The sequence below is a fragment of the Homalodisca vitripennis genome, chromosome 7 (genome assembly GCF_021130785.1).
Source record: "Homalodisca vitripennis isolate AUS2020 chromosome 7, UT_GWSS_2.1, whole genome shotgun sequence".
Taxonomy (NCBI): domain Eukaryota; kingdom Metazoa; phylum Arthropoda; class Insecta; order Hemiptera; family Cicadellidae; genus Homalodisca; species Homalodisca vitripennis.
The window spans coordinates 30,037,151-30,065,059 of NC_060213.1; the positions used below are offsets into that span (position 1 = coordinate 30,037,151).

The following is a 27,909-nucleotide window of genomic DNA, read 5'->3' on the forward strand; positions in this document are numbered from 1 at the left end:
AAGTAAATTAATACATCTCTTTTCAAGTAATAATAAAGTAAAAAAATTTAACCATCAAAAGTTACAAAACATAAAAAGAACAGCGAGATCACATTTAATACAAATTTCCTTAGAAGTATACTCTCTCTATGACATAATATTCTATAGTGTAAGTACAAAATATTTTAGTTTAGTATATTAATACAAAACAAACTATTTACTGTTAAAACAACAAAAAGTCCAACTACACGGTCATTAACATAATTTGTTTTAATGTTCTATTAGCCACCAGGAGCAACATCTTTGGTTCTTTTGTCTTCTTCCTTGGAGAAGACAAACTGGATATTTTCCAGGCCTAATGACCCGTGTCAGAATATCCTGTACAGGATATCTGATTTCCCCCTAGATTTTGGTTTTTGGTTTGTCCATAAATGACTCCAACCACAGTTTCTCCGCCCAGTGTTGTTCCTTTTTCAGTTTCTTCTGAAAAAATCAGTATAATTAAATAATGGTTATTATTGTATGTGCAAAAGCCAAACACGAATTTTGACCATATCATTAAATGCCTGTTGTTGAGAAATGAGCCTGAGTTTTTACCCATAAGAACAATGATGACCACTTTTGGGACCTTATACAGTTTATTAGAATTATGGAAGATGTCTCCCATCCATATTATATAAAAAAAAATTAACAAAGCGTTTTTAAAGCTACAATACTGTATGTACTATTACTTATTTGTACTGTATTTATTTCTCCTTCAACAGGTTTTTTTATGGTCCCGATATAATCCACTACAACTATAGTTATCGAATCAGCATTTACAAATTTTATTTTCAATTTAACTGACAAATGTTAAGTAAGAAAAAATGTACTACACAAGACTTAATGGTCTAGCTTGATAACAACCGAATAGAAATACAATACTTGGTAGTATGTGTGGCAAGGTCCGGGCAACCGACCCACACATGGCTCATGTGTAGCCAAACTACACAGTTTGTGAAAAAATGTAAAGATATATAAAGAATATAAATGTAATTTTCAAATTCAGGTATTTTCCAACAACTTACAAAAATCATCTGACCAAAAGAGAAAAGTCCTGTCAGAAAGAATTTTGATGTGTCGTAGTTACTAACACGTTCATGTTGATCCCATCGCATACACATGATCTTGTATAACTGCCGTTGTGTACCAATCGCGTACACATCGGGCATTTGTAAAGCACGTTGTGCGTCTGATGGAGTACACGTTATGCATTTCCTTATTGCGTTTTTAAGAGTCCTCTCTTGGCGGTTTGTTAAATGTGATCCCGTGCTTAAATAAATACCTTTAAGGAGCATAACTGTTTAATTTATTAAGGTAAATTAATTTTATATGTGCCTCTTGTGGCAACGGCCAAAAAACAGCCTACCAATAGTACCAATCAGTCTATTATAAAATTCTAGAAGGCTGATCACTAATACTCGAGAGCTAAAAATATTACAAACTCATCTAGAATCATACTAATCTAAGTAGCAAAGAAATGGCTGACAATAGACGCTATAGTAGAAGTAAACAATAATTAAAATTTCCATAAAATAATGACATAGCAACGTAATAATGAGTAAAAGCTGAGCAATGTACAAATGATAAGATAAGGAATATAGGTGTTCTAGAAATACAAGAAAGGCCTTTAGAACATTTATGAAATAGCTTCGCAAGCGATAAATATCTATTGAGTGGATGTGAATTATCAGAAAAATTTCAAAATTCATTTAAAAGTAAAGTAAAGTAAAGAATGTCTTATTTTACCAGGCGAAGTTAGGGCTAAGAAGCCCTCTCTAACACTTAACCTGGGGACCAACGCCTTAAAGGTGACTTCCGAACCACCACCAATGGCCGGGCAGGCGGGCTGCTTGCAAGGACAGGATCGCTCAGCGGTCACCTTTCCAAGCAGCGGCCACACACTGTGAGCCGATTTTTACTAAGTGATGTTTGAAAAATATGATCACCATGAATCAGATTTCCAGCCAAACGGTGACGAAATCACTCTTACTAAATGAATAATTTTAGTTGACTAGGGGTTATTTTTATGGATAAATCTTATAACATAAATATCACTAGTAATTAATAAAGTAAATGAAATTAACTCAACTGACCGGCTTGCGTACATCTTGGCCAATTCTTCCTTCATGCGCTGCGCTTTCTTTCTACGCTTCTTTCCCACAAACCGAAGCTCGTGGATCTCAATCAGAGGTATTCCCATCCGCACCTTCTCATCAGAAATGGATCTCATATATTGTTGCCTTCTGGTCTTTTTTTTTCTGGCCTTCCTGCCTGTATACTTCTCATGTATGTCTTTTATACGTTCCAAACACTGTCTCTTTTCCTCTTCTGTTGGGCCGGGGACTGCAGGACAGACAGTTAATTGTACAAAAAGAAAAATAAGCTATCAATCATTGTTCATTACTAATTACTATACAAAAAACAACGCCTTATACACTATGCTCTCTGGGTTTTGGGAATATACCATTCACCTCTAGAAGTTCTCTGAAATGTTTATTATTTCTCCGATTTTAAATACCCTGTGTCTTAACATTTTCATATTTTACAATCTACGTGAGCCTGTAGGCGCATTTTGGATTTCGGGTGAAAATTTTTGGATTACTTATTCAAACAGATATGTTTCACCAAATAAAAATAAAATTTGTTTGAATATGTACTATTATAATGACCTTCAAACACTTCGTATTTCACAATTTTTAAATTTGAAATTCAAATAGGACTGTAAGCAAAATTTTATTTTCAGAGGCCAAGTTTAAAACATTTTTTCCAATAAATAAGTTCCACTTCCCCCCTTTGGGAGTGGATTTAATATTTTTTATTGGTAATTATCAGATATGCTTAGTAAAATTAAAATCATGTTTTTGGTAACACACACTACTCTTTATAGTATACCTACATCTTGTGCCTCAGGGTTTCATATTAATTATTATTCTCGTAGGAGTTCATAGCTTTTTTATGTGTTAGGGGGAATTTTTAAAATTATTCAAACCACTGCAAGGTTACACTTATATGAATGAAAATCATATTTCTGGCAATGGCATTTAATCTTTTATTTCATAAACCATATGTTAAATTTATCATTTTTTTTAACTGCATAGGTTTGTTTTAGGAGGCATTCTTTTATTACTTTTTACATGAATATTCTTCCTTCATTTCGTACCTTATTCTCACCATTTTTACTGTTACCTTTTCATAAAGTGGTCTAAAACTAAAAATAAATCTATACAATTTCTTTAAAAAAAACTGGCCTAGGAACTGAATAGAGGTTGGTATGCCTAAGCTGCAGCGTGTATGTATTTTTTAGGGGAAGACTTCCTCTTTTGTCATTAAACAATTTCAAAACTTTGAATAAGAGATACTTAAAACATTTTTTTTGGTAATAAAAATAATGCGAATGAGAGTTCAAACTTACTTTTAAATGAAATCAATCTTAGAAAATGTTTTTTTTCAAAATATATAGGATTTGAGGAGATTTCATATGTATTACGCCATAAAGTGATTCCATATTCAATGCTACTTTTTACCATGGCAAAGTACAACATTCTCAAGATCTTTATACTACTTGTGTTTTGCGCGAAATAGAAATATCTATATCCACTACTCAGTTATTTTTTGACATAGAGAAAAAAGGAATTTTTGATAGCAATGACAAGAGCCACCCACATCTGCATAAAACTTGTCTCTAGAAAATTAGAAGTTTCCCCTTCCTCACTACAATGTATGTGACGCGTTTTTAACTTAGTCCTGTCAAGTCCGCAGGAATCATATTCTTGTATGATTTCTTTGACTCTGCAATGTTTTTAAATGAGCCACGATTGAAAAGAATGGAATTTGGTTATAGAACCGTGAAATAAATATTTTAGAGGCTCGACTAAGAAGGACCACTTCACACTAGGCAGTGAAGACGCCGATCACACTGATTTTAACAAGAGTTCACTAGGTTACACATAATGAGTTTATGAACAGTGCATATTCAAATAAAGTGTATAAAATAAACAGTTACCTTTATTTTCATGAGAGGTACCTAACCGTAGTCTGCTGTTGTTGAGGGCCAGGTTGTGATCAGTAAGTGTTGGAAATAGGCTGCTGTCTTGTAGGCAGGCGTGAAGACGGAAGATGTCCTTCACGGATTCACTCACGCACAATACGACCGCAAACGAATAGTTCATAACACTGTGGCCAGTCCTGTAGAGCACGGTAGAGACGCGGGTGTCCGGGAGCAGAGACGTTCTGGTAGAGATTGCCAATCCAGAGCACTGACTTTAATGTTAATGTAAATGTACAACAAATAGAATAAACTAATATTTAAATGAGAGAGTAACACATGGGGGAGAGAGTAAGTATGGTAAGCAGTGGCTAGAGAGTACATAAGTGCCCCAGGCGGGATCGAGAGTATAACGAGCAAGCGTGCATACGCTTGCAAGGTAGGCAATTGAGCCTTGATAAGTCAACCGTTGTGATTGGTTGGAGAGTGTACAGTAAACAGCTGATTCGGGAAACAATGGTTCATTGGTCTGTCACTGTACGTGAATATTTTAATCCAGTAAGGAATGGTATTGTAGGCACTAGGCCGCAGAAAGAGATATAGAATTAATGTAGTATATACAGTTTAGTAAACAAATTCAAATATAGAGTATAAATTGCCCAAAAAATATATACATAATAATTATTTAATAAAAGTAGCCTTTTCATATTAGGCAATAAAAAACAAGTTATTTAATGCAATAATACTTAACATACCGGCCGCCTTGAATCACCTTGGGATTCAATGAGAGAAAGAGCAATATAGGCTCAAATTACAAAGTTTATAGGCGGTGGTAGAGAGACAGTTAATTAATTGTAGAGGTGAGGTAAGAGAAACACCTTCACTGCTGGACGAGTGAGAGTTCCACTTGAGGTCTTGAGATGTACCACTCGAACTGTACCATCTTGTCCTGGAGTGACATCAGTGACCCGTGCAAGGGGCCATGAGAGAGCGGGAGTATCCTGATGCACCAGGACGAGGTCTCCAGGTTGGAGGTTGCGGGAAGGAGTGCTCCACTTGAGGCGCTGCTGAAGAGTCTGGAGATATTCTCGCTGCCAACGCTTCCAGATACGTTGGTGCAGCGCTTGAACCAGCTGCCAGTGAGAAAGGCGGTTCGTGGGTATGTCCAGCAAGTTCTCTTCAGGCACGGAAACCAGAGGAGAGCCGATCAAGAAGTGTCCAGGCGTCAGTGGGAGAAGATCGCTGGGATCACTGGAGAGAGCGGTGAGCGGGCGGGAGTTTAGCATCGCTTCAACCTGACTTGTGAGCGTCATGAATTGAGACAAAGTTAGTATGTGGAGTCCCATGACACGTTTTAAATGGTGTTTAGCACTCTTGATGGCACTTTCCCAAATTCCACCTTGATGGGGAGCAGCAGGAGGGTTGAAGTGGAATCGCATTGAACGGTCAGCAGCAAAGTCTTGGACTTTGCGCTGGTCAGCCGTGAGGATTTTGTGTAGGGCATTTTTAGCACCTACGAAGTTTGTGCCACAGTCACTATAAAGGTCTCTGCACAGGCCACGACGAGAAAACGAAGCGAGTGAGAGCACCAAGGAAAGCTTCGGTGGACAGGTCCGTCACCACCTCAATGTGAACGGCCTTCGTAACCATACAAACAAAAATACAAATATAGGCCTTAATAATGCGGACAGAGCGTAAATTATGAACCTTGAGCGAAAAGGGGCCACCATAGTCCGTGCCGGTGGAGAGAAAAGCTCGGGCTGGAGTAATGCGAGCTTTGGGGAGGTCGCCCATGAGAGGGGCGTTATTTTTAGGCCGATTCTTAAAACATGTGAGGCATCTAAAAATGCGAGATCTTACCACGCTGCGTGCAGAGAGGATCCAGACTTGCTGGGAGAGCAGAGAGAGAGTAAGCTGCGCGCCAGCGTGGAGATGTTTGACATGGACATGGTCAATGAGGAGGTCCACGACAAGGTGCTTCTTGGGCAGGATGCACGGGTGAGACACGTTCGGCGGGGAGGTCAGCGTGGCGCAGTCTGCCGCCGACGCGGAGAAGTCCATCCGGACCCTGGAATGGGGCGAGGCGTTGAAGTCTGGTAGAACACGTCTTTCGGTCCCGCAGTAGAGCTAGATCTTCAGTGAAAGCTTCCTCTTGCACGGTCTTGAAAATTCGCAGCTGGGCGGAATCCCGTTCTGTCTTGGAGAGAGGTCCGAAGTGGCGGTTTGGTGAACGACAGTTGTGGATAAAACGCAAGACGTAGGCCATCACGTGCAACAATTTCCTCCAGGAAGAGTACTGGATAAGGAGGTCCCACGTAAGCGGTGCTGTGGCCAAGGCAATGACAGGAGTGGAATGCTTCAGCTCCCCTAGCTCCTCCAGAGAGACCGAGTCCAGGCTGGAATCAGTATGTGGCCAGGCTGAGGAGGGGAGACGCAACCAGTCGGGTCCATGCCACCAAAGGGGATGATCCACCAATTGAGAGGGAAGGATCCCACGGGAGGCGCAGTCAGCAGGATTGGAAGCACTGGGTATGTAGCGCCAGCACTCCACAGCCACAAGCTCTTGAGTTTGCGCCACACGATTAGCCACATAGGTTTTGAGGCGATAAGAAGGTGTTTTGATCCACGCGAGGGTCACAGTAGAGTCGCACCAGCAGACAATAGAACCAAACTTGTGGGTGGGAGCTAATTGAGTAACACAATATTTCACAAGTTGGGCCAGGAGATGAGCTGCGCATAGCTCCAGTCGGGGCAGCGTCACTCTTTTGAGAGGAGCGACGCGAGTTTTAGCCATAACTTGGCTTACGTGCACCGTGTCATTGGAGGTAGAGCGGATGTAGACTACAGCAGCATAGCCTAGTTCTGAGGCGTCAGAGAAACCGTGCAAGTCCCAGTGAGTAGCAGCAGAGTAGGGGATAGCACGAGGAATTGTAATAGTAGCAACGTGCTTAAGTTCAAATAAAAATGCTTGCCATTTTTTGTATATTTCTGGAGGGAGCGGATCATCCCAATCTATGCCAGAAATCCATACGAGTTGCATGATATTTTTTGCGAGCATTATGCAAGGCGCCAAAAAACCACAGGGGTCATAGACTTGAGAAATGAGACTTAACACTTTACGCTTAGTGGGGTTTTCACAAGAAAAATTAAAATTAAACGTAAACGTGTCAGTCAGAGGGGTCCATTTAAGGCCCAAAATAGAGAAATGAGGCTCCTGAGAGGGTTGCAGAAAAAACTGGGATTTCCCGATGATCTTCAGGAAGGTGTTGCAGAAGTCTCGGAGAGTTCGAGACCCATTTCCGGAGCTCAAAGCCACCGAGCCGAAGGAGTTTGATGAGTTGATCTTGAAGTTCAGCGGCGAGTTCTTCAGTCTCAGCTCCGCAGATCAGGTCGTCGACGTAGCTCTGGTGCTTGAGAATCTCAGCAGCATGGGGGTAGCGGTGACCTTCGTCTTCTGCCAATTGATGTAGCGTTTTGATGGCCAAGTAGGGTGAACAGTTCAGGCCGTAGGTAACTGTCGTGAGCTTGAACGTGGACATCAAGTCGGTAGGGTGATCACGCCATAATATCAGTTGAAAATGTTGATCGTCAGGATGCACCTTGATTTGGCGGTACATCTGTCTGATGTCACAAGAGAACACTACGTTCTGAAGGCGGAAGCGCAGAAGAATGTCACAAATATTATTTTGCAGCTTAGGTCCGGTCAACAGAGTGTCGTTGAGAGAGAGTCCGGAACTGGTTTTGGCACTGGCGTCAAAAACGACGCGTAGTTTGGTGGTGCTACTTTGTGCCTTAAAAACACCGTGGTGTGGCAGAAAGTAGTGGGGAGTGCTTAAGTCAGGAGTAGGGCAGCCCTGCATATGGCCTAGAGAGAGATAGTCATGTATAAAATCAGAATATAAATTATAATACTCCACATTAGTGGGAGCGTGGAGCTTGCGCTCGAGTGAATAGAGTCTACTTTCAGCATGAACTTTGGAATTTCCCAGATGAGTACTGGTGTTCTTGAAAGGGAGGCGGACCATATATCGACCCTCAAGGTCCCTGGAGTGCGTGGTAGAAAAATATATTCATCGCACTGAGTTTCCTCTGCAGACCTTTTACTGGGAGCAGGCAGTTCCTCTTGTGTCCAGAAACGCTGCAGAGAGGCGTGGAGGTCCACCTCAGCAGTCGAGAGAAGAGAGACAGCCATAGTAGAGACAGACTGCGTCAGTGGTGTGCAGGGAGCCGTCCCCATCAGCACGAAACCAAAACAGGTGCCCAGGGCGTGAGGTAAATTGAGACCAAGAGAGTAGGTCTCGTGAGTAAGAATATGTGGAAATAACGCTCCACCAATAAGCACATCAATGCCACCAGGGAGGTGGAAGGTTGGATCAGCCAGTATAATATTTTTAACCTTATTCATGACCTCCTGAGATATTTGCACTCGTGGGAGATCTACAGTGATTTGTGGCAATATGTGGAACGAGTGCGGGGCGGCAACTGGGTGGCCAGCAAGAGTTTCCACGCCCAGAGTTAAAAATCCGCGTGTGTGAGCAGAGGTTTGAGAAAGGCCGGCGACATTAATAGTGGCCGGACGGCGCTGTGTACCCAACAGTTGGGAGGCTTTCTCGCTAATAAAATTTAGCATGCTTCCTGAATCAATTAAGGCACGAAAGACATAAGCTTGTCCGTTAGAGGCGGTGAGCTTGACAAGAGAAGTACCCAGAAGAACCGTGGTACTAGGGGCGAGGTCTTGATGCAGTGTGCCATGAGCGTGTAGTGTGGTGTGTTCGGCCGGGCTAGGAGGTGAGAGCGCTGTGGTCGCAGGCGAGGGGCGGACAGCAGGTGTAGGTGTTGCACTGCTCTGTGCAGGCCGGCCGCCGTCACGGCCGTTCTCCACAACGGGACGAACGCGGTCCGATGTACTAACACTGGACCGTGTTGGCCGATCAGTGAAGTGTAGCAAGGTATGATGACGACCACGACATGTTCGACACGTGAATTTAGACTGACATTCACTTAATCTGTGCGTCCCCAAACAAGAAGAACAGCGGTTGTGCTGTTTAATAATCCCGTGCCGTTCTTGAGGTGTCTTTTGGCCGAAGCTGGGACAGCCATAAATTTTATGACCGCTCTGATGGCAATAAAAACATGATGGGCCTTGTTTATAGGCCGAGGAGGGTGGAGAGGAAGCCGCTAAAAAGCTCACGTTTTTAAGAGACGGTTTGGGTTTATCAAATCTGGGTTTTGACCCAAAATAAGAACTTGAAGCGTTCTTGGGGTTCACAATATTGTCATGTAGACTACTGTCCTCAATGTGGCTGCATTCCAGGTTGAGAAACTCAATTATTTGTTCAACCGAGGGCAAAGTATGAAGCTCTTCCTTTTTTCGAAAACTGTTCTAGGCGTGTGACCATCCGATTATCAATCTTGCGTAATAACAAGGCTGAGAGAAGTGGGTTGTTACTAGTGATGTCATTGTTTAGTGCTTTAAGTGATTGCGTATGTTCGTGAAAAAGATTAAGGAAAGCACGGATATTCTTCACAGATGTGCTGGAGATGACAGGAAGGTCTAGTATTTGATTTAAATGTAGTGTGAGTAGACGCCTAGTATTATGGTAGCGATCCTTCAGCAGCTGATAAGCGATTGCATAATTTTGCTCAGTTATATTTAGCGACTTTATCAGAGAGAGTGGTTCGCCTGAAAGCACGCTCAAGAGATATTGAAATTTCATTACATCGCTTAAGTGCGCATTGTTGTGTACGGCTTGTTCATAAACGTTGATGAACGTACAGAAGTCCAAGGCAGCTCCGTCAAAAGAATACTTTGTATCTGAGAAAAGAGGTGTTCTCGCTTTGCATTGGCCACTTTAAGAGACATCGCCATGTTGAAAGTGTTTGTAGAATATTAATCAATTTGAGTAAAACTTCAAAGGTGAAAAGTAAACAAAATATTGTCCTCTTGAATTGAGACAGTGATAAAAATAGAAACTAAATTATTTTCCTCTGAAGTATTTTCCCCAAGAAATAAGAAGTATCTAAACAATATAATACAATGAAACACAACTTAAAAATATTTATGATACAATATAAATAAACCTTTTAACACTTTTTTAAAACTTTTATTTTTGTTACTATGTACATTTCGAAATCATTGATTTCATCTTCAGGTACCAATTGTTTAGTTTTTTGAGGTAAAAACTCAATAATAATGCAATAAGTAGACTAGGCTCGTAAAGGCCTATAGTATAGTTTTGTTTTGAGAAAATAAAATACACTGTTATTATGGCAAAACGTAAACAAGACAAGTTTTTATTAAATAATAAACAACAATTAAGGTTACTTTTGAGCTAAATTCAGCTATAATGTAGAAGAGGCTCTGGAAACATTATGCGCACGTACTACATGTAAAACTGTCAGTGGTAAAGTATGGTAGTGTTGTGACAGTAACCATAAACCATGCATACATATGCGTGAGCAATGTTCAAATAGAAATTATAATAAACAATTGTGAGCAGTAAGTAGCCTTTTTATCTTTTTTAAGCTGAGACTAGAATATAGTGTTGACAAAATAAACATTTAATTTTGCAATAAGGGTGCAAGTCCTGCTCAAGGTAAAGTGTCAATAACCAAGATTGTTTATATTTAACCTGCTTAGAATAATGCGTATTACAAGTAGGGCTGATAACCAGCAAGTATTGAGAAGCGGTAACCATTAAACACAGTAATCAGTTCACCTGTGCTGTAACAGTCTGAAAGCTTGTTTGTCAACAAAACAATGCAGTCGACAGAGCACCACAGCTGATATGATCAGACGTCACAGCTGATATGATCACAGCTGATATGACTGGAGAGGGGATTGGAAAATCGATATGCACGGACTTTGCAATCGTGAAAGAACCTGAAACCACACTTTGAAATATGCACTGTATATAGCTTATAAGAGTTGAGATTGCACTGATATTCACCAATGGACTAAAGTTCTTATTATCCGGCTCGAAGGACCATGAAAAGAATGGAATTTGGTTATAGAACCGTGAAATAATATTTTAGAGGCTCGACTAAGAAGGACCACTTCACACTAGGCAGTGAAGACGCCGATCACACTGATTTTAACAAGAGTTCACTAGGTTACACATAATGAGTTTATGAACAGTGCATATTCAAATAAAGTGTATAAAATAAACAGTTACCTTTATTTTCATGAGAGGTACCTAACCGTAGTCTGCTGTTGTTGAGGGCCAGGTTGTGATCAGTAAGTGTTGGAAATAGGCTGCTGTCTTGTAGGCAGGCGTGAAGACGGAAGATGTCCTTCACGGATTCACTCACGCACAATACGACCGCAAACGAATAGTTCATAACACTGTGGCCAGTCCTGTAGAGCACGGTAGACGCGGGTGTCCGGGAGCAGAGACGTTCTGGTAGAGATTGCCAATCCAGAGCACTGACTTTAATGTTAATGTAAATGTACAACAAATAGAATAAACTAATATTTAAATGAGAGAGTAACACATGGGGGAGAGAGTAAGTATGGTAAGCAGTGGCTAGAGAGTACATAAGTGCCCCAGGCGGGATCGAGAGTATAACGAGCAAGCGTGCATACGCTTGCAAGGTAGGCAATTGAGCCTTGATAAGTCAACCGTTGTGATTGGTTGGAGAGTGTACAGTAAACAGCTGATTCGGGAAACAATGGTTCATTGGTCTGTCACTGTACGTGAATATTTTAATCCAGTAAGGAATGGTATTGTAGGCACTAGGCCGCAGAAAGAGATATAGAATTAATGTAGTATATACAGTTTAGTAAACAAATTCAAATATAGAGTATAAATTGCCCAAAAAATATATACATAATTATTATTTAATAAAAGTAGCCTTTTCATATTAGGCAATAAAAAACAAGTTATTTAATGCAATAATACTTAACAACGATCCTTATCTGGTGGGTTGAATTAGTCTGGTACGGCCTACGGTTCCATAACCCTGTCAAGAGCCAACATTGCAGGTTATTCAATAAGTAATTCTCTTCGAAAAAAAAATGTATGGGTTCTAATTGTAATTGACAAAATTTTGATTGTAAAAGTGTTCTACTCTTTACCTGTTTTATTCTGTTGAACTCCAGATTTTTCAAGGACATTCGGTTGAGGCACTGCCGAAACTGGTTGTTGCAACAGTGGGTTTAGACCCTTCCCAGACCTGAAAGATTATCTCTTTATATTTTGGCCAAGAAAAATCAACTTACAACTAGTACAGTGTTTAATATTACTAATTTTCTAAAACTTTCTTGCAACTCCAAAAATGTTCATTGTAAACTTGGCTTGTAGTAACTTTACTTTTTATCACTATTAAAAATAAAATAACTCTATAGATGTATGGAAGAGTCAGAAGGAAGAACAATTCACAAACCTTTACTGGAAATACTACATTATACATAACTTTGATAATGGTTTCCAAAACAACTTTTTCATCAGTTCTAAGAGTTATAGACACAAATTGTTTGAATACAGTGTTTCCTGGGCAGTCTGGCGGTTAGTGCATTCAAACAAGCAGATACCAGCCACGATAAATAAACAAGACATGCTTAACTAAATCTGTGTTAAATATTAAATAGTGAATGGTTAACAAAATAAAATGTCTTGGATAACGATTTTTAAGACGTCCATACCGTGACCAATGGCGACTTTTCCAGAGAGGCTGCGCATGTTCAAGAATTAAAGTTAAGATGATAATTTAATTTGAATGTTGAGTTTAGTACTAGTTCACCTTCCTTTTATTACAGCATCTGGTACATTACGTTATCTCAACTTGACTTCTGGAATCTCAGTCGTGTTTGTCTGAAGAGATCTAAAGAAAGTCAGCGATGAAGAAGCTGAAGACCAAAAGTTACATCATTTTTACATCAGAGACATCTATAAATAGGTGAAGTGGCAGTCTCATTGTCTCATCAGGTGCACAATTGAGTGCACTACGATGTTTCTGACATGATCTCTAAGCACGGTGGAGCAACCGAGTTTTTCTATACTCAACATAGCTATAGTAGGAAGGTGTGATTCAAATTGAATGTTATGTTTTCCACTACGTTGTTACCAAGTTTGTCTTTTATTTCTATTTTTGAAGTTATATTGCTGAGTTAGAGAATGACGATGATTTTGGTACTGATGAAAATATGCAAAGTGATGGGGAAGTTCTTCCAATGCTGGAAAATTTAACAGTGACAGTGATGATAGCCTAGACCTAGGACGGTGATGAAGTTCTTCCAATGCTGGAAAATGTAACAGTGACAGTGATGATAGCCTAGACCTAGGACGATGATGAAATTCTTCCAATACTGGAAAATGTAACAGTGACAGTGATGATAGCCTAGACCTAGGACGGTGATGAAGTTCTTCCAATGCTGGAAAATGTAAAAATGACAGTGATGATAGCCTAGACCTGGGACGGTGATGAAGTTCTTCCAATGCTGGAAAATGTAAAAATGACAGTGATGATAGCCTAGACCTAGGACGGTGATGAAGTTCTTCCAATGCTGGAAAATGTAAAAATGACAGTGATGATAGCCTAGAACTAGGCCCAATACTATATAGTGAGTCATAAGAGCTAAAATTCTACAATTACATACTCAAAAACAGTATACATTTTCTATCTTGTATCAAGGTTTGGTTTTAATTCAATCAAAGTTTCCAAGTCATCAATTTTCAATGTTGCAGTTTGGTTGAAAAGTACAATAATCTACTAGTCAAGTTAAAACATCTTTATCCATATTGCATGTTCCATACAATAAATACTGTCACAATGCATTATGAAGTAATTCTAAACTATTAACGAATTAATGTTATAAATAAATAAAAGAATATTAATGAGCTTAGTTAATATTTTACTAAATTTATCATTTTATATAATTTAGTTCTAGTTTTTGACGATTTTAAAACTCAGAGAATGCTTTTTGTGTCAAAAATTCTTTTAACATTGATCTAAATTTTCTAGTATCGTGAACAGCATAAATTTCTTTAGGAATCAATATTCAAAAACTATATTGTATATAGGAAGCACTCTTGTTAAAAAATGATAAATTATTTTGAGACAAAACTATGTCATTTTTATTTTGCGTATTATAATCATGTATGTTATTGTAGGCTTCAAAATTACATTTGTTAGTTCTGACATACATTACACACTTCAGTACGTACATACTGTACTGTTAAATTTTGTAAGGCAATAAAATGGGGTTTAACAGGTTCTTTGTTTTTCAAATGTAAAACTGCCCTTAAACCTTTCTTTTGACATATTACAATTCTGTTTAATTTTTAAATGGATGTACTGCCATATATTGAAATTCCGTGATATATCCTCTCGTTCCGAGCAGGATTACTATTACAACAACTTGTCATCGGTAGGATGAACTAACATGTCTCACAATGGACGATCTAATCTTTGCCAAGCCAGACTGCATTACAGAACTAACCGTTGCATTATTACACTACTTACAATGTTGTGGTAGGCCTTCAGACCACCAATAGCTTTGGTGCACAAAACCGATGTTGAAATCATATCAGTAACAGAGGACAATGACGTCCTTTGTGAAACTGAAACTCGAATGTAAAAATGGTTCTGATAATGAAAATTCAGAAGATTACTTATTCTGATACCATAGTGCAGATAGAACACCTGATATTGTTGAAATTATCTTTATTTAGAAACAGAGGACAGGGTCTGGCTTAGCTTGAATTATTATCAAGAATAACAGAGACAAAATAAATCAGATGAATAACTTCCATAATAAATTTTGGATGATTGTAAATAAAATTTCTACATCATTTAGAAAAGGCATGACTTACGATTGTGAAGTTGGAGGGTGGATGAAGTACTTATGATTGTACATCTTCCCACTGGCTAAAATCTTGTCCCTCCAGTATTGAGGCGTACGTCGCACGAACACTGTCATGTGGTGTACGTCATCACAGATATGGTCCAGTCCTTTGGATGTCACGTACCTATACGTAAAATTTTACTATTATAAAATTTCTTTACTCAAAACTGTAAATCAGGCTAAAACCACAATGTATCAATTTGCTGAGCTTTAGTGAAGCATATCACTTAAGGGGCTGAAAACATTTCATTTCTGTCTGTCTGGCCACAGAATATAGTGAAACAAACTGACCTATAGACCTGAAATTGTGCATGAAGCTTAAATTCTATATGAGGAACATGGAGTACGATCATGCGTGTCACCATGACATTTGGCTGAGTGTTAGCGAATACTTTTAGATTAGTCTTGTGATGGTTATGAGGAAATAGCATAATAAATACATTTTAAAACCAACTCAATATACCTATGTGAGATTCAAACATAACAACAAATGCAGCCTAGCTATCACAACACATACAACATAATTATATAGTGACTTAGTGTGTATTGACTTTAATTATTTAAACACTACCATGAACCCCAATTTAATGAACAAAAATTTTAATGTACCATTTGGCAAGATATATTGACAAAGATTTCATATGTAGACTTGAAATTTTGTACGAAACTTCAATTCTGCAAGAATGAGTTCTATGATAAATAATATTTCTGTCAACTTCTTTTTTGTATGATTTTTTGCATGACTATTTGTCAGTAGGATATTATGAGAATGAAATAAGCTATAGACTTGAAATTTTGCATGCAAACTCAACATGTTATGACATGTTATGTTGTTACTTATACCTTGTAAAAATATGGCCTGAATAAGGGGTGAGCTGCAAGCCTAAACCTTTAAGTAAAAAAGAAGGTATGACAATATTGTACCTATAGGAGTTATCTAATATGGGAACATAATAAAATTAGGTAAATTTTATTTGGTGTTTTAATTTAATTGATTTATTTGTAATCTTTTCATAAAATAATTAATTGCCCATGATATTTTCTGAACATCAGTTCTTTCAATCACACACAAAGTATGGATGAAAGTATTTTGACTGGTAGGAAACTGAATTTCAGATTTGTATGGATATAGTTTTACAAAAAGGACAGACAATCTCCTTTTACGCGATTCCATTTAATCCATTTTTGTGAAAAAAAATGGATCTTTTGAAAAACATTATATAAATGTGTGCCCTTCTTAACCACCACTAGAATGGACAGTTTACTTTATGAAATTTAATATATAAATGGTGAATATTATCGCAGAATTTTGTTAGTTTTTTTTTAAGTCTGTATAAATTTACACCCAAAATTACAATAGTTGTTTTTTATAGAATATTTACATAATAAAAATTATTTTCTATTTAACAAAATAGAAAAGCTAATTTTTCATTTTCATTCAGAACCAATATTAATACTGTTGTTATGTTGCCAACAGAATAACATGACACTACAATATAGATCATGTAACTTTATAACAAGTAGTCATTTTGCCTATATAGGATGTTACAATAGTACTACACGCTATTTTACCTTCTAATTTGAGTTCATTATGTTAACGTTGACATGTTTCATGGCACACAGATCTTCCTTGAAAAAGTCCAAAAAGACATTTGGTGTCAAAATTTAGGTATTTTAAAACTAACACTAATCTACATAATATGCTCTCCACGAGTTTCAATAGGATAAAAATAATAAAGACAAAATAAGCATTTGCAAGAAACTAAAGTTAATTTCAACTTAAATTAAATTTCAGTAGAACCTCGAAATTATAGAAATTCTTCAAGCAGTAAATTAACCTTTGTAACAAACAACCCAAATGAGCAGCTGGTGAAAGTTTATTAAACAGACGAATACCAATGTCTTTTACATGATGAATTGCACATTATAGGGTTATCTTTGCAATTAGCACGAAATAAGCGAACTAAAACCTTCTTATTTTCGGCATTAAGCAATACTTGGTTGTTCCTGTCATGTCACGGTTTCATGGTGACATGTGCAATCGACTAAATCCACTAACAAAAAATATTATTAGTCAATTATATTTTGTTCTAATAAAACAAGACTTGTGTGAAGCAGTCAATAAGTTACTGTGCACATTCAAGTCCCAATATTAATGATAACCTCATCATTATTCATTCTTTATTCATTACTTTAATTTTAGCCCATGCACAGTGAGCCTACATTGATCAAATCCTGAAATAAATTTTCTAATGAATATACTTAAAAAAAATACTTGTTCCAAAGGTAGGTAAAAAAGTAGTACATATAGCAAATACATAACTCCAACCGGGGTTTAGTACTTGTTATTGTACAAAACTCACAATACTATTTGAGCATTAGTCGGGGAAAATTGTTTTTCCCGGTACTTCAGAAGATTGGAGACGCAGAAATGAAATATACTTTTTACTTTGTGTAAACAGGTACCGAATTATATTTGAAGATTTATAACAGAGCCCCAACTTTTGGCTTTCCACAACTGCTTTCAACATTAAAAACTAACAAAATCTCTCTACTTACTCTTTTATAGCTTCGAAGTCTATGATTGTGAAATCCTCTAGGCGTGAGAATACCAGTTCACAGTCAGTGTCCACTTTGAAAAATTTGTCAATGTATGAAACAGCGTCTTTAGCTGTTGGAGCGTCTTTCCTTGTGACAATTCTATATGTGAAAAGGTTATCAAGTTACAAACAAATTTAAAATTACCAACAATACATTTACTATCTAAAACTTTGAAAAATATAAAATTATCAGGTTTTTGTATTTTAAAGAACACAACTTGCCAAATCAGTAATTTTTAAAATGTATACTTTCTTTTACTGTAGAAACAAGATTTTAATCTAAATGAACCAGCTTCTGGGATTTAAGTGGAGTAGTAGAAAGAATTTAACCTAGATGAAGTTGCAATAACTCATTTATCATTCACATAATCGGTTAATATTTTAATAAAATAAACACATGCTTTTATTAATAACTAGCTATTACCCACAACTTCATAAACAATTTCAAAATCGAAGTCAGCCTTATTTGTAAAAGCACAATGAAGTAATACAGTACTAGCCATAATAAACAGTACTAAAACTGAATAAGCTGTAATTGCCTTCTTGATCAGCTGATTCAATTGTCGATCGTTGCCACAGCTTCGTGTTCATTACTTTTTTCTTATTTGAGGTTAGTTTTTGCTAACAACGGTAGAGAAAGTTTTTTATCGTAGAGCATTATTTTCGCCATACGGAATTGGACGTGCGGGTGGGCCAAGCTTGTCATACACTGCATTACGTTTTCAGCAACATTTCCACAAAAACCCGCCTGGTAATGCTGTGATTGGAAAAATTTCAAAGAACAGGTAGTGTTTTGACACAGCAAAAGGGCTTTTTAGGTCGCTTAAGTACTGTCTGTACAAATGAAAACCGCGGAAGAGTGTTGCAACAAGTGTTACAGTCACCAAAAAGAAGCCTAATGCGAGCTTCTCTTAAACGGAATACTAGCAATACGTCAATGCGAAGAATGTTCAAAAACATTGGTGGTTTCCCCTACAGGATACAAACTGGACAACCTTTGAACTATAGAAACAAACTAGCCCGAGTTCAGTACTGTGCTTCAATGTTAGTAATATGCTATGAAGAACCTGAGTTTCTGAGTGATGTATGGTTTACAGATGTATGTCATGTGCATCTTAATGGTTTCATAAACAAGCAGACATCACGTTTCCTTGAATTTGAACGTCCTGACATTGCTGTAGAGAGGCTACAACATAGTAAGCGAGTAACCATTTGGTGCTCTGTGTTTGGGAGGGGTATTGTGGGACCATACTTTTTTGAAGGCAACAATGGAGAGACTTGTACTGTATCAATATAGGGCCAATCTTGATCGTTTTGTGAGAGACCACAGGAGATTCTGTCGTGCACGAAACCTGCCATTAAATTCACAGTGGGTCCAGCAAGATGGCACAGCCAGCCACATTGCCGTTAACAACATTGCTTTCCTCCAACAAACCTTTGGCAACCGTCTCATCTCCCTTACAACAAACTTTCCTTATCCAGCCCACTTCCCCGATCTTACAACACCGGATGCCTTGGTAATGTTGAAAGAAAAACATTTTCCACGAGGACCCACCATCTACCATCGTTTAACTCAAAGAAAAAATAACCATGTGCATTACGAGAATGGAACAACCCCTATTCATAAAAATTATGCAAAACCTACAAGAACGGTATGAGTGTTGCCTCAAACTGAACAGGGGTCGTATTGAACATGTTAATAACCGAGTTTAACCGATTTTGCTTCCTTTGACTTGTATTTATTGGTAAAATCTATATGTAATGTTACTGTGTTTACCATAATAAAATACACCGTGTCCCAAAAAAAAACTGAACAACTTTATTAGATTGTAATTATTTTAATAACACACATATAAAAGAATTTTTTGATTTAAAGTAACACGCATAATCTTAAGTTATTTTGGGTACAACCTTTATTTGTGAACCTCAACATGGTTTCCATTGTTGGCAAAAAGATAGTCGATTCGGCTATCTAACTCTGCCCACACTCGATGACGCATTTCCTCATTAATTTTGGAAAAGGCCGTGATAATCCTTAGTCTCAATTCTTGAATGTTTAACACTTTAGACTTGAAAACCTGGTCTTTTACAAATCCCCAGACAAAAAAATCACATGGTGTTATGTCTGGGGACCGTGGGGGCCAGGCTATGGAACCACCGCGCCCAATCCACCGACGAGGGAAAGTGTCATCAAGTGATTCTCTTACAAATAAGTTCCAGTGCGGAGGGGCACCATCTTGTTGAAAAAAAACGTTGGGCTGTAGGTCTTCTAGCTGTGGGTAAGCGTAGTTTTCTAGCATGTCTAGATAAATGTTACCATTAATTGTTTTTTTCATTGAAGAAAAACGGGCCAATAAGTCTGTCATAGGAAATAGCACACCACACATTTAACTTGGGACTGTCTCGAACATGTTCCCGAACTTGATATGGTCTTTCTGTACCCCAAATACGCACGTTATGTTTATTCACTTTTCCACATACATGGAACGTGGCCTCATCAGAAAACACTACCTTCTTTAGAAAGTTCTCATCAGCAGTTAAACGATCAAGCACAGTAACTGCAAAGTGTTTACGTTTAAGTTTGTCATCTGGAGTAATTTGCTGCAAAATTTGCAGCTTATAAGGTTTCATTTTCAAATTTTTCTTTAAAATTCTTTGAACACTGGATTTTGATAAATTTAACTCACGTGCTGCAGTGCGAATAGATTTTTGAGGACTCCGTAGAAATGTTTGTTGCACGTTCTCAATAGCTTCATTTGGCAGTTTAGGCCTACCATTGTTTTTTGAATGTTTTATGCTGCCAGTTAACATGAACTTATCATACCAGGCTCGAATGCTGTTCCTTGATGGTGGATGGCGACCATAGCGTGTTCTAAACCTTCTTTGCACTACAATATCTGATTTGGTTTCAATGTACCACTCAACACACTGCGCTTTCTCCTGTGCATTCATAGTGACTGCTTTATTGTAGGTTATGTTTTGGGGTTAAGCAGTTTGAGCAAACAACAATGAAACAGCTGATCTTTACAACTAACATTAAAAAAAACTTTATAAACTCTACCTTCATGTGGTCATGCTTATAATAATCTAAATTTAACTTTGCGGATTTTATTAGGCTTTAAAGTTGTTCAGTTTTTTTTGGGACGCACTGTATTACCATTTCAGTAATGTTTATTTTGGCTAATACAGTATGATGGAACCCTATGAAATTTATTAAACGCAAGTAGGCATTTATTTCTGCAATCATTGTTATCAGGTAGTTTTCATAATAGTTTGCTCTCAGGAAGTCATCTTTCATCATCATCATCACTTTTCTCATTCCTAATCTTAAACTTAGATTTATGTTTTGTTCTGCTTTTTTTCTTTGGGTAAGCATAATCCAGATCCTCATCGTTTTAGTTTGAAATGATTTGTACGCTTCTTGCCACGGTGGCTTCTACTGAATCATCTATGTGAATGATGAGTTCACCTTCCTCTTAGTGCAGCGTCTGGAATCTGACACAGCCACAGACAGCGGTGACGAAGAAGCTCAAAATGAATTCCTTACGTCGTTTCACATCGACAACGTCAAAGACTCCTAAACTACAAAATTAGTGTACTCTAGGTGGAGAGGTATTGTCAATTGTACACTAGATTTCTCTAGCAAATGTAGAAAATTGAAAAGTTCAATATAGTATTAGGCCTAGATATGATCTGCATAGTTCACCTTGAGATATAACCTCTTGAACTTACAGGAGAATTCTCTTAGTTCTTAGGATTATGTAGAGGGTGTCCTTACTATCATCTAGGTTTTCCAGTTCACACAGTGTTGAAACAGTGCTTACAAACATTACATTCTTAAAATATATCAGTCTCACTGCGTTGAGCCATCTTCGGCCAACAAATGTTAACTGAAAACAATGTTATGCTTTATAATATTAATAGAAAATTCCATCTAGAACTTATCACTTTATAGATTAAATTACTATGAATACCGGGAGAACACAAAGGAAAAAATTCGTAAAAATAACAAAACATCCTTAACTGTCCAAAACAACCTTACCTGTACAATCCAGGAATTTCCTTTTTGCACATTTTCATGTCCAAACCGTGCAGGCCGAAAAAATTAAAATTTGGCTGAAAAAAAACCAATTTTTAAAATAGACTGTAGGTAAAAAACATACTAAATCATATCAAATCTATTGCTATCTATTATTATTAAGCCACTTTTTATTTATTGATAAAGTTCTGTACCATTCAACTCTACATAGTTATAAGTATTTATTTTAAGAAGGAGAATCTGAAATAAATATACAATTTTATCTCAAATTCTGTAATTATAATTATAAGTAATGTTAAGATTTGGTGACTTGTTTGTCTGAAAGATTGTTCTCTCATCACCTGCACTGGTCAATTGTACATGTGCTACGCAAATGGATTATTAGGCTGCATCAGTTGCAAAAGGAGAGTCTTACGCAAAGTATTGAAGAGGAATTGCACATGACTACGTAAGTGAGAGAATTAAAACTGTTTTAAAACCGTTAAGTCAAATATTTCAGGCAATCGCAAGAGGATTATATTTTATGTTCTTTTTTCAGGGTTTTTCTGAACACTCAACATATCTTCTAAATACAATTAGTTTCTAATTTTACTAATATGTTTATCAAACTGATATTTTTAACACATCACCATGAAGATTACAGAATACCCACAGGTTAAAATTAAGATTTTAACTGCAGAGAATCACTTTATTTAAACTTTACTTTGGGAGATTGAATATGTTCAAGTGAAATTTATTTTTATGTTCTGATTATTTAGTTCTATTTTAACAGTGACTTTGGAGAGAAAAATTGAATTTTAAATACTGTTTATTAAATAAATATTTATTTCCAGTTTAGATTTCAATTTAAAAAAAGTAAACACTGAACATTCAAAGACAAACTTTGTTTATTTTTTGCTGTTTATAAACTTACAATAGATTTATTTTTAGTTATACATGTATATGTATGTTAGTTTAATTTTTTTACGAGGTTAAGTGGTAGAGAGGACTTTATAGTCCTAACTTCGCCTCTAATAAAGACATTTTTCATTTCATTTCATTTCATTTACAATCCCCTTCCTGAGTAATAATACCCAGACGGAACTCGTGAAAAATTCAGAATCTAAACAGCCTTTAACACCTTCACTGCGACTCTATACTGAGTGCAAGGATCATCCTTCTTGTACATCCTACTCTACCCACTCTTACTGTCTTCAAAGCTATAGGGAAAATGCCTTGGGCGAACGAAAGGTTCAACAATTTAGTAAGTGGAGTCAAGATGTGCTTGAGGCAATGCTTAATCAGCCACACTGAAATTCCGTTGATGTCACTGGACTTCTTCGGATTTAGGTCTCTTAAACCACTGTCATCTCCACCTCCCCCCACAGGAGACAGAAAATCAAAAAGACCGGTCTCACTAGTAAATTTTCGATATGTTTGTCACTTCTGAAAGATAGGTTTGGTACAGCCACTGTCGAGAAAAAAATTATTGAATTCACTAGCCACTTGAAAGGTATCGTCTGTTAATTTACCATAAATTTTGAGTTTCAGATTTGATGTTTTAGTACTTTTTGTGATGTAACATGTTTTATTACTTCCCAAGCACTTTTTGAAAAGTTAAAATTTAACTATAGTTTAACACAACTATTTACAACAAAATCATTGATTTACCTACAAAAATAAATATATTGTTTATTTTATTTATAATAACAAACATAAAAAATAAGCCTTTAATATCATAAATATATATTATTACTGATTATTTATTCTTATTTAAAATAATTTACATTCTTACAAAATTTTAACTATCTACACTTTTTTACTGAAAACATATTAACTTGTCTTGGTTTTTTTATTGGAGAAAAACAGTTCTATTGGTACTCCTGAAAAAAGCAATGTAACTTCCAGCACCAGAATTAAAGGCTCACAATGCAACTCATCACAGCTATCAATGTAATGCTGAAGTACGAGTATTAATGCCACTGACCGGACAACTAACGTATACGGAAAGTGTGTATATAACATCTTTTACTTTCCAAATAACCCCAATATTCTCACTAAATAATTATGAATTGAAAACAAACCAACAAGTGCACATTTCATGCCTACCTTTATGGAGTAGCAGCACATGAGGAGTCTGTTAATTAACAATTTCAGAGTTTTGTCCAGGAGACTCTCTCTATTGCCTTTTACCTTGAGCACCAGATTATCTTTCCAGAACACCAAACAGAATCTGTAAAAATTCAGTTTTGTCTGATTGATTACATTGATTCAAATTATGAAGCTAACAGATAGATCTCTATTATAGAAATATGTTTCACCTAAAAATAAACTTTTTTAATATTTTGAAAAAGAGAACAATATTGCCACAATGTTCACTATTGGGTCCTTTGCTCTTTACTTGCTTATTACATTTATTTATACAACTGTCACTTACAAGCACACACCAATACACCAAAAATTGTACAATTGTTTCCTCTTTTGTTGTAGCAAGTCCTGACGGAGAAGCAAAGTACTCAGCTATACTGTAGAAACAGTGAGAAATTAGAAAGTATTTTGAGAGCATTTTGAAGAGATTCTTTCCTTTATTAAAAGCGGCATATGACTTTTATCCATGTATAAAGTGGAGACCTTTCCGGGAAAGCTTATATTGTGAATAGGATATTGGAGCAATTGAGAGTTTCTTGTGAAATGAGAGTGGTGGTGAAAAACTTTTCTTAGTTCACTTTGATGTAAAGAAGATTTTTAAGAATAAAAAGAGAAGGTAGACAAAATGCTTCCGGCACGGGTCATGAAAAGGAGCAGAATTATCAGTCCTATCATTTTCTTTAGTTAAAAAACACTTTTTTTAGAGGCAGGGGAATTTCCCAGAAGATTGTTTCATATGATAGATGAGAATGAGCATAGGCAAAGTAAACCTGTTTGAGAGTGTGTTTGTCAATAACTTGTGAAAGAGTGAGAAGGGCAAAATACGCTTTACTAAGTTTTTTCAGTAACTCATTAAATGTGGTGGTGCCAAGTTAGACATGGGTCTATTTTGATTCCAAGAAATTGTGTTGCTGGTACCAAGTAGAAATCCATTGGGGGGAGAAAGAGGAATCAATTTTGGAAGAATTTCAGTAGTTAATATGGAAATGGAGAAATTTAACCCATTCGCTGAAAAATATTTCTTCAATAAATTCAAGTTCTCTACCAATGTCTCAACCAATTGATCTTTGTTTTTATCTGAGGTAACTACTGTGTCTAATCAGCACAGAGAACCATTTTTATGTTATTGATAACATCAGGCAAATCATTACAATAGATTAGCATAGCATGGTACTACAAATACTAATTTACTATTTCCTACGATCTCAAGTAATAATCACTGTCTAATGATAATTATAAATTTTTTTAAACTATATTAAGATATTGCAATCATTTCTTTACACTGAAATGGTTAGTACTGGACTATACTACATGGGTTTAAATTTCAAATACAATAAGGACATTTTGTTAGTTCAAAACTGCATAAAACCAAAGATCAAAATATTATTTATGGTGATGCCATGATTTATACATATTAAGAAATAATATTATATCTTTTTAATTGTACATTTATATTACCCGAATACTGCAAGTAAATGTAAATTTCTGAATGAAATGCTGAGTTGGACCAATCATTCATGTTTGAGTTAAAAATTATATGTGTTCAATTTATTTGTTAACCCAGCAGGGATCACTTTTGGTTGGTTTATACCTTCCAGTTAAACCTACCACTGGGCACAGCAAAAACCGATGTGTCCTAATGGATGTCTAGGAGCGGCACATCACTAACCGCAAATGTTGAGATTCTGGGGTGGAATGGTAATTTAATAGTTCTAGTCTACTATGGGAGATCACATCACTGGGAGTTGGTGGGGTTAGAGGCTGGTTCAGAGCTGACCTCCCCTTCTTTCGAGGAGAAATTACTTGAGATTAGTGCCCTAAATTCTTCCTTATGAACTTTCTTACAAGTGGCCTCTACCTCCAACCTTACCCATACAGAACTTCCTGTCACTCCGGAAGCATCGCAAAGGTCCTTATAGGACTATGTGCAATTTATAGGCTTTTTGTCCCTAAGAGAACAGAACATAATTTATTTGTTTTTTTAAGTGTTACGATAACCTTGGCTTAGTGAGAATTATTAATCTTATTAAAAACCTGATAATTGCATTCTAATTTGAAAACCTGTCCAACTTGGTTTTTACTCACTATAAGAAAACACCACTTTGAATTTTGGTATGCATTCTCGTTTCAGGGCAGAAGTCGCAGAAATGATGCGTGGTCAGCTGGTGTGATGCTGAGTGGATCACCAGTGACATATTTAAGGGCTATAATGGATGAATGATTAATTTATTACTCATTCCTAAATCAGTAGTTTGTAAAGTTACTTTAATTTATGATTATGATTTATTTTTCATTACTACACATACTGATATTACATTCAACATTATTATTTTACGTTGAGTTGTAAATAAGCTAGATATATATTATTTTTTCCAGTTATCATGTTCTTTTCAGGAGATTTCATAGTCTTAACTTTGGCAAGTTTAATTTCATTTTACAAGTACTTGGTGGAGTTATGAATTTTAAAGCTAAAGTTATTCATACAGAAGCCCAGAGCTTCCATTTTGAGAAGATTGCTTCAAAAGTTAAATTTGAAATGTATGCTTTGAAAAAAGTTGAACATAATAAATATTTAAACATTAAGGTTTTACATTATGAGTAAACGCACATCTACACATGCACACACACGCTCATCAATTTTGAAACTAAACAAACAGATTGACTGGATCAAAAGTGTTTTTAAACTGAACAATTGAAAGATTAAACTTCTACAAAATACTTAATTGCTGAAATAAGTTATCAAATGAGTTGTGTGGTTGAATCTTCTATAAAACTTTCATTAAACCCTCTAAATGTACTGTCACACTATGCAATGTGTTAATTTTCATCAAAATATAGACAAAAAAGTTTTATGTCATAAATTTGTAGCTTGTATGCAAATACATAGACAGTATTTACCTCTTCCGTGACAAAACTGAAAGTGCTATTTCAACAGTTTTGAAAAGTTGTTGTTTTGTAGCAACAACAGAGAGCTGTTAAGTTAATGTACGAAATTTGCTCGTTTTGGCTATGGGACATCACGATTATTATTTTTGCTACTCTTTAGTTTAGTTTTCGTTCAAGATGTGTGAAATTGTTTTATTCAAAATAAGCCTAAACTCAGAATAATTTCTGTACTTCCAATTTCAATTAAATCTAAGTACTAAACACCTCAAGTATTTTTAAAAAAAAAGTTGACTCTCCCAGTCTAGTTGTTGTTTTAACACACAACAGACAAACCGACATCATACATACATACTCGTAAATATATGATGAATCCTCCAAAAAACAGGCTAAGCCTGGAAGATCTATAAATCTGTAATTCTCTTTTTATCTATTATGTAAATGTCTAGTTTTATATATGCAAGTGTAAAAGAATGCTTAAGTCTTGTAAGATAGTACATATGAAAAAAATATATAATTAGTCAAGTTTTGCACTATTATAGTTAATGTACATGCATACTTATTTAAGAATATATTGATATTTATATATTGTGAGAAATAAAGTTCTTTCTTTCTTTTGTTTATATATCATATTATTATTAGACAACTACAAATTTCAATAATGTTTTGTAGATTAAAGTAATTTGATCTTGCAATTATATTCATTATCATCTTAAACAGTTACTTACGTTGTTTGATCGGAGGTGCCAAACTGAAAATCCAGCTTGGAGACGTTCGACCTCTTGAAAGATTCATTAATAATTTTAAAACTGTCTTTCTTATCCATAGGGACACCTTTTTCTGAGACAAAATAGCAAATTACTAGTTCCTTTAACAAATGCGTGAGGTTTTCTGTAGGTACCGTACCTTCAGAGTTAAATATCTGTACCAACTGCTCTGGTCTGTATTTATCTTCCTCAGTTTGTTTTAACTCAAGCTGATTCACAGAATTGTTTGAGTCACTTTTTGTCTGTAAATCATTTTCTGAGTCATGAGTGAAAAATCTTTGTGCTTGTGGGTCAGTCTCACTGGGCAACTTGGTATTTGTGTAATCATCAATAGGAACTGATGGGGTTATGTTTTGTAGATTCTTTTTTAGTTCGGAAGATTGTCCCCGTTGTTCTTCTTCATCATGTCTACTGATCTCTCCAAACTGATCTTTTACTCGTACTTCATCTCTGTCTTGCAGATCAAAAAGATCTCTGAAATCTCTATAAGATTGGTCAGACTTAGACCGCCAAATGTTTGGAGATTCTCGACTAATACTGGACTCAAACTCATACCTTGGCATTTTTGAAGTTATATATTTCTCTTCTTGATACCCAGTGTCTATCTGCCTTTTGTCGTTATATGTGTTTCTTCTCATACT

At 36.4% G+C, this 27,909-nt stretch overlaps 1 protein-coding gene across 2 annotated transcripts; it reads right to left on the reverse strand.

Moving 5' to 3' along the window:
* Nucleotides 1–80: 80 nt before the first annotated feature.
* On the reverse strand, nt 81–27,909 carry LOC124365791. 2 transcript variants are annotated; one of them, XM_046821812.1, is made up of 8 exons: nt 27,230–27,909; nt 23,580–23,703; nt 21,495–21,568; nt 17,412–17,552; nt 14,821–14,976; nt 12,084–12,181; nt 2,115–2,364; nt 81–459 (listed from the first exon to the last, which is right to left on the reverse strand). In XM_046821812.1, the coding sequence occupies exons 1-8, from the start codon at nt 27,904–27,906 to the stop codon at nt 453–455; spliced, it is 1,527 nt and encodes a 508-aa protein (XP_046677768.1). In that variant the 5' UTR covers nt 27,907–27,909; the 3' UTR covers nt 81–452. The 2 variants fall into 2 exon arrangements, with proteins under 2 accessions (XP_046677768.1, XP_046677767.1); XM_046821811.1 differs by having other exon boundaries at nt 81–462.

What these genes read in the sequence shown, in the direction of transcription:
- LOC124365791 (XM_046821811.1), bottom strand. Translation starts at nt 27,906, where the DNA reads ATGAGAAGAAACACATATAACGACAAAAGGCAGATAGACACTGGGTAT. An exon ending in GACTTCGAAGCTATAAAAGA is followed by an intron (nt 14,977 to 17,411) that starts GTAAGTAGAGAG and finishes TTTTACGTATAG; the next exon opens with GTACGTGACATCCAAAGGAC. An exon ending in CACCCTCCAACTTCACAATC is followed by an intron (nt 12,182 to 14,820) that starts GTAAGTCATGCC and finishes ATAATCTTTCAG; the next exon opens with GTCTGGGAAGGGTCTAAACC.